General features: G+C 33.5%; 1 protein-coding gene across 1 annotated transcript; it reads right to left on the bottom strand.

Annotated features, from left to right (window-relative positions):
* Positions 1-2,642: 2,642 nt before the first annotated feature.
* Positions 2,643-4,526, bottom strand: LOC137621249 (uncharacterized). Its single transcript, XM_068351641.1, has 2 exons — positions 3,014-4,526; positions 2,643-2,761 (listed from the first exon to the last, which is right to left on the bottom strand). Exon 1 carries the CDS (start codon positions 4,487-4,489, stop codon positions 3,725-3,727), a length of 765 nt encoding a protein of 254 aa, XP_068207742.1. The 5' UTR covers positions 4,490-4,526; the 3' UTR covers positions 2,643-2,761; positions 3,014-3,724.
* Between the last annotated feature and the right edge of the window lie 3,700 nt (positions 4,527-8,226).

Here is an 8,226-nt window from a genome sequence, read left to right as displayed (position 1 = left end):
AATAAGAAAAGCTAGGAGAAAAAAAAAACATTGTAAAAGTAGTTAAAGACCTTAAAAGTAGAAATAAAAAGAAATAATAGCAAAAAAGCCGATTAAGAAAAGCTAGGAGAAAAAACATTGTAAAAGTAGTTAAAGACCTTAAAAGTAGAAATAAAAAAAAAAGTAATAACAAAAAAGCTGAGTAAAAAAACAACCAAAATAGAAAAAGTAATTGTAAAAAACAGTGCAAGAAAAGTGAAGATTAAAAAAACCTAATATAAAAAACACTAATAGTAAAAAAAAAAAAATAGTAAGAATAAGAAAAGCTAGGAGAAAAATCCGATTGTAAAAATAGTTAAAGACCTTAGAAGTAAAAATAGAAAAATAATAAAAAAGCCGAGTAAAAACAAACAGCAAAAAGAAAAAAAATTAATTGAAAATTAGTAAGAATAATAAGAAAGGCTAGTAGAGTAAGAAAAAAATAATAGCAAAAAAGCTAGGAGTAAAAAAAAAAGCAAAAATAAAAAAACTGATTGAAAAATAGTTAGAAAAGCTAAGTGGAAAAGAAACTAAGAGTAGAAAAAGACAATACTAAAAAAGTAAAAAAAAAAAAACAGAGTGAAAGAAAGAAAATAGTAGTAATAAAAAACATGGTAAAAATAGTAAGAAATGATCAACAAGTGTTACCATAATTCATCAATGTATGATTATTATTTGAAAAATATTTTATCAATTAACGGGATTCAGTAGTACTGTACCAAAAAAATAACAGCAAAGCTTACTACGTCTGTAATTCGTGGAAAACATCACAGCAGGAGGCGATGAACATCAACTTCCAGACGACAGGATTAATTTGACGGTATATAGTATCCAAGATCACACTTTTTTGATAAAGAATCTCTCCGTCCCATTTCAAAACCTAAAGAATAGAATTGTTTTTTAATATGAGTTTTTAAGTAAAAATATTGAATATTGAATGTTTATAGACATAATAATAAATAGAAAATTAGTATTTGTTTATTTTCCCACAAACAATTATCATTATTATTATCATCATCATTATTATCATAATCATTATTATCATTATCATAATGATGATAAGGATTATCACAATTATCATCATCATCATTATCATTATTATTATCATAATTGATTATCATCATCATTATTATCATGATGATAATGATAATAATAATATTAGTTATTATTATTATCATTATTGCTAGTTAAGCTAAAATCCTAGTTGACCAAGAAGGGTCTACAAGCCCAAGGGCTCCAACAAGGAAAATAGCTTTGTGAGAAAAGTAAATAAGGCAATAAAACTATGAGAAATAATGAATAAAACTATAGAAATATACAAACATGGTATTCTTGGATTTCAAAATTAGCTTCCATAATAAGTACTTCAAACTCAACATTTTGTCTTTAATCAAGTTGCTTACTATCTTTTGAAATCATAAACACTTCTTAATAATTACGGTATGATATAGAAAGAAAATTAATCCAAGACACAAACTATTCAACATTAACAATATATTACATTTAAAATCGATAAAGTATTCTAAAAGCCCACCAAAAAATTAAACTTTCAACTTGATAAAATTGGCCAACTATAGTAAATTTCTTTTAATGAGGTGCCTTTGCACCGACTCGCAGGGGCGCCCTTTTAGCTCTAAAAAGTTTCCTAATCGGTAATTGGTTGGTCAAAATAATTCTAACCAATCAGCGGTTAGGAAACTTTTCCGAGCTAAAATGGCATTATTGCGAGTCGGTGCAAATGCGCCTCATTATAAAAAAATGACTATAGCATGAAACATTTGTAAAATACTGTACATACTGCATGTTATCTCCTCTGGTACTATGTGGATTCTTTCACAAGATTGGAGTCTATGTATGGCTTCAAGGCCGTATTTATGAAGGTAGATTTCCCAAGACAAATTTACATTCACAACTGAAAAAAGTATATGGTCATAATTATGATGGCATTATTAGTAATAAAGGCAGAGGCTATTTTACAAAGAAAGTTATTTCAATTTACTACACCTATATATACAAATACTACAGTAAAGGGAACTGTAAAATCATAGATGCTATAGAATAAATTTTATAAGTAACATCTAAATTGTATACGTGATGTATGAATCGGGAAGATTTGAAAGTATTCCTGTGACCTCTCATTGAAAACATACAATACCAATGGATCTCATTAAAAATATACAGTACTTATCCATCTAATTCCTTCTTTAGTATCTATGTTAAAAGCTTACAAAATATGGCTATTACATGTAGAGAAGAATACTTTAACCCACTTAAAAGTCTAATCCCTTACCCGATTATGTTTCCAAGACCACTTTCACATATATCATGAAATGAGATTTTGATGTTATTTTTAACTGGATATTCTATCTTATTACGGTAGCATATGTATCATCGTACATCAGAAATTGTGTATAGGAAATGGTGACGAATGCTAGAAACTAATTAGAACATTTATATCATATGAATGTAAAAAAAAAGATAGCGAGATAAGCTGAAGGATGATATGGAGAAGTAGTAGTTCGGTGAAAGAGGATGCATCATATTCGAAAATAATAGAGAGATGTAAAAAAATACGAATGCAAAAAATTCAAGCATTTATTAGGTGAATCTGAAGCAACACTTTCGGCAAGGTAAAAAGCTATCTTGAACTATTACATTCCCAGGAAGACAACGAAGCCGCCCAGATGTTTGGTACCCTAGGCACTGGTTACCAAATCCCCCTACACTTCGAATACCTCGAATCCTAAAAAAACAAAAGAAAGCTGTCAATCAACGGGACAAAATTCAATATCTGTGACAAGACAAAGTTACAAAAGTTTTCTAAAGTTTAATATCACAGTTAATTAAAGGATCTCGCAAGTGTAAAAAAAAATTGACTGACTTAAAAGAGATAATTAAGGAATCGAGATTATTTTTAGAAGTTTGATGAAGGCGCACTAAAATAATAGGGTAACTTTAAAGTCTTGTTCTGTGTGCCAAACGGAACGAGACCTACCTCAAAGAATGCCTTGCGCTGGTTTGTTCAGTTGAGTAATCCATTCAGGTGCGTAATCCATTCCGGTGCAATAATCCATCCAACGGTCACCAACTTGATAACATCTTGATGGAAAGTTTCTTTGGACGTAGCAGCAGATCTCGTTTCCCGCCCATCAGTAATTACGAAAGCAGGGATGATTAACGTGAAGTCTTACATGAAACGCATGGTAAAGTTATTCTCACTGTGAAACAGCACACGACTTCATGCAATACTGAAAATAATATTCACGTCAATTTATAAGAATATTAGCCACTTGTGTTCACCGTGAAGAGTGGAAGGCATCTGCCCCGTCTTGGATAACCTTCGCCAAGGTAAACAGTAGTTTTAAGCGGCGGTGGCGATAAAACGCGTAACTAGCATTCAAGGTAGTTACGCTCATTAAGGTATATAAATGGTGTCTCGAACTATTTAAAGCACACAGCAAGGCTTATGCAATTAATTAAATAATAAGATCCTTTAATCTTACTGCGTATCAGTCAAAATACAAGGAAACCAGAAAAATAAAAAAAAATTGAAAAATGTACTATAGATACAGTTTTTCGTATACTCCCCACAAAACATTAAATTATTGAATAATTTAATCATAAATACCAATTAATTCAATACCCGAGCGACAACAAACAAATTGCCTTAAAGCTAAAAACCATAACCAAAAGTTTACAAGATCAACTACTCGAAACCTAAGAGTTTCCTATTTTTCCGTTTACACCTTTCAGCAGCAACTCTAGGTTTACATGCGCGTCGAGTCTGACCCTGCAAATTATCATCAATAGGCTTCTCAGCAACACTGTCTTGCTCAATTTGGTTCTCAGGCCTTAAAAGAAATATAAGGTTAGAAACGTGTCTCTTAGTAATTTCTCTTGTCTTGCCCTTCAACACAACAGCACCAGTAACTTCTCCAATATCATTGACAGTCACTTCCTTAACCAAACCCATAGGATACTGGTTAGGCTTACAATAGAGTTCTTTTATTAAAACAATATCATTCTTCTGTAAAGAGGTATGTTTAACAGGAAGGTATCTGTTCTTTTTGTCAACAGCTTGCTGAGTTAATGTAGCCAGGAACTCCGAATGATACAAATCCACAAGATTATTCCTAACCTTTCTCAAATGAGAAAAGCAGTTTTTAATTTTGCTTGACTTGTTAAGAGTATAGGTGGGATCATCTGCAATCTCTGGTATCCTCTGTAAATCGGGAATTATATTAACAGAAGTAAGGTCATAGCCACGAATCAAGCTCTCAGGGGTAATAGGCTGAGGAACTGATGCGTCTAAATTTTCCCCACGCAAAGCCTCTTTGAAAGCAATAGGCCTTCTGTTCACTAAATGTACAGTCTGAGCAATCAAAAATTCAAAGTCCCTTACCTTCAGTACATTATTTTTTATAGAACCATAGACGAGCTTCTTGGTCATCTTAACACAAGTCTCTACCATCGATAAAAGTTGGCTCTGGCCTTTGAAAAAATGTTCAAACTGAATCGGTTTGACTCCATTTTCCTCCAAATACAGCTTGACCTCGGGATCCCTTAGAAAGTCCATGATGATGTTGGCTCCAGCTACTAGTTGAGTGCTCATGTCAGAAATGCATAACTCTGGCAAACCAAACTCAAAACAATGTAACTGGAAGGCTCTTAAGAACTCCTTTACCGACAAGTCATAGCAAAGTTTTAAATTAATTGCCCTACTCTAATTACAAGTTATACATAATAACCAGACTTTAACCTTTTGACTGTTAATATGCACAAAATATGGACCCATATAATCCATAAAAATATACCTGAAAGGAATTTCTGGTGCATTAATTCTGAAATCTCTGTAAGAGTTCTGGTTAAGCTTGATAGCCCTTTCATTAAAACGTCGACACAAAACACAAGACTTCAACACCTTTTTAACTGTAGAATAAGACTTAGACATCCAAAACATTTTACGCATCTCTGACAAGACAGAATACACACCTGCATGAGCAAACCGTCCATGATAATTTCTGATAATCAATGTAGTTAAAGTACTATCCTTAGACAACAAAATAGGAAACCTATACCTCCCTTCATCTTTAAGTCTGGACAGCTTACTTCGTACTCTTAACAGTCCTTCTCTGTCAATATAAATATTAAGTTGTCCAACTATTCTTGGCACGTCCTTAAGTAAACGTTCACTAGAGTTAAAATATTCAAGTTCTTCAGCAAAATAACATCCCTGGTCCCTGGACAGCAACAATCTACTAGCCTCTGCAAAAAAATTATGATCACTGCGAAAAGCCTTTAAATGGTTAAATTTGTCAGGATCCCTAGCCATCACCTTAATTTTCAGCTTATTGACAAACAATAAAACATTGCGATAAATCAAAATTAATCTATGAAAGCTAGAAACTCTTGAAGTCATCTGAAAATGTTCAATTTCTATATCCTTACTACTAATGTAGGCACCCAAACTGTTTACTGGTATCTGAATATCCATTTTGGGATCTGGTACCACAAACTCCAAAGTATCCTTACTATGTTCCATTCTTGGAGCATTTACAAGGTCTGGACCTGTAAGGTAGTTAGTTTTCATGAGAGATTTATAAGAGAGACAACGTGTAATACAATCCCCGGGATTTTCTTCTCCAGATACAAACGAGAATATAACTGGGTGTTTTAAGCACAGTTCACTAATCTCGTGTAACCTGTTTTTCACAAACACAGAACATTTCTGTAGTTTATCAAGATTTTGAGTGTGCGAATATATCCAAGATAAAGCTACAAGGCTATCTGAATAAACCCTTAATTCCTGAATCCTAATAGGTTTAATGCAAGAGGGACCCGATAATTCTTTGTATAAATCTAAGAATCATTCCACTGCTAAGGCAATACTTTGTAGTTCAAGGGAAGGCATACTTTTAGATTGAAGGTTTTTTCCTACCATACGATTTTTTGCAAAAGCAAAACTTAGCTTACCTGTGGAAATACACTGTATGTATATCACTACTCCAAATATACATTTGCTACTGTCAGAATAAGCTATCAGCTTGTAAGTGTCATCTCTGCTTCCCGCAAACCTAGGAACTTTGATGACAGGAGCAGCATTTGCTTGCTTAGCAATATTTTGCCATTCTCTCGAACGTTCTTTATCCAGTGCTTGATCCCAACTCAAGTGTTGATCACATTGTAATCTGTGTAGGAAGAGCCTGCTTCTATTAAGTAAAGGGCCATTAAAATTATAAAGATCATACTGCGACGCAATAGTACGTAAAACTTCCCTCTTGGTATTGGCCTTAATGTCAAGATTTATGGGCTTGGTGGATAAACAGTCCTTTTCCCGATCCCACACTAAACCAAGCAACTTTACGTTCCTATCAGTCTTAACCTCATTCTCTGAATCTATGATTTCTTGCAAATTGGAATCATTTGTTATGAACTGTTGTAACCTAAAATGGTAGGGTTCAAAAATACCTTTAACCTGTTTATAGGCCCATTCAAGTTCAGCAGAAGAATCAAAAGCAATGGCACAGTTGTCCATATAACTCAACTGATATATCAGTTTTTTGAGTTCGACCAGAGACTTACTTTCATCATCAATATCAAGGATCAAAATCTTATACAAAGCTAACATTAGCAGTGCTGGACTACATCTTAATCCAAAACTTAGCCTAACATTCTTAAAAGCTACAATAGTATAGTCTTTCTTTTCTACATCACGGAACCATAAACAAAGTAACCTGTTACTGTCCACGTCGTTTAAAGATAAATTATTAAAGGCCTGACAAATATCGAAACACAGCAAATTAAATCCAAACCTCAGATGCAATAATGCTGCTACAATCTTTTGATTTAAAGTAGGGCCTGGAAAAATGGCTTGGTTGTGACTAAATGTTAGTCCCCCACCCTTACTCTTTTGGCAAAGATTAGAGAGGTACACAACTCTACATTTAGTAGTTTCCATGTTCAATTTAAATACACCCATGTGGGGAAGGAAACTGTGACTTGGGTGTTCTTCTAGGAACTGGGGAAGATTGTCAATTCTCTGAATTATTCCACTCTTTAACTGGTCTTTAAATACTTTGTCCATAAGGGATAATTTATTTTCGTCTTTTTGAAGTTTCTTCAAATTAGATTTTAACACCATTAAAGCCAACTCATAATTTGTACCCAATAGATGAGCCACCTTAAAATTCCACAAAAGAGGGACTACAATCCTACCATCACCATCTCTTACCATATTATCAAGGGCATACTTTACTAGCTTGTTATTAAGCTCTGAATCTTCAGCTTCTGGGCCTCCGTTACTCATGTTCGTGTACCTGGAACAATTCTTCTCCAAAACATGGTTTAATGCTTTTTCAAGCTGAGATTCTATAAGGTTTCCCTTCTCGTCCAATATGGAAAATTCTGTAGGGAGTAAACTTTCTTCAATGGTAAGGTCAGATAAAAGACAACTGAATATTCATATCAATATTGAACTCTGGAACTGTAGCCATATTACCACTACTAACTTTATATGGTAAATAAGGAAGATCTTGAAGGAGTTGGTCTGTATTACCCTGCAATAATATCCCTGCCTGGGTTTCAGCATAAACTGAAGTTCTATTTAACCCAAATAAAATCTCATTCTGAGGTAAGCAGTGGCATGACTTTGACCCTAGAATGAAGTCGACATTATCAATAAAGTTATCATGACATGAAAGGTTCTTATCAGCTAACATGTAACCTCTGTCTTTGAATCCTTGTACAACTTTACCCAATTGAGGAAGCTTCAATGAAATACTTATACTTGGAATGCATAAAGCCTTAACTACTTTAACAACCCCATTAATTTCAACATTGGCTTCTACCAACCTGGTTAAATATTTCCGAGAAGAATTTATACCATTCAAAGTTAATGATACATTATCCCTGATCACCTTAAGGTTCAGGTTTTCAGCCACTGTACTGGAAATAAAATTAGATTGACAGCCACTATCTTTAAGGCCTCTAATCAACAGTTTACCCTCAATATTACATGTAAATGTAGGTAAAATGGACTCTACATCAGAGTCTACCTGAAAAGCTTCAGTTACATTAACAACACTACTATTGGTTTGCTTACGAGATTTTTCATCCTTTTTAGGCATACTCTTTTCACTTTTTGAGCTAGACTGAAAAGACTTAACATCCTGTTTAACATTATCATCCAATTTCAGACACAAAAAATTA

This window comes from Palaemon carinicauda, chromosome 27 (genome assembly GCF_036898095.1).
Source record: "Palaemon carinicauda isolate YSFRI2023 chromosome 27, ASM3689809v2, whole genome shotgun sequence".
In the NCBI taxonomy this organism is placed as follows: domain Eukaryota; kingdom Metazoa; phylum Arthropoda; class Malacostraca; order Decapoda; family Palaemonidae; genus Palaemon; species Palaemon carinicauda.
The sequence above is the reverse complement of the archived record's forward strand: the minus strand, read 5'-3'. Positions and strand labels throughout refer to the sequence as shown.

Bases quoted from the DNA above. Each gene is read 5' to 3' on its own strand.
- LOC137621249 (XM_068351641.1), bottom strand. From the start codon at position 4,489: ATGGTAGAGACTTGTGTTAAGATGACCAAGAAGCTCGTCTATGGTTCT.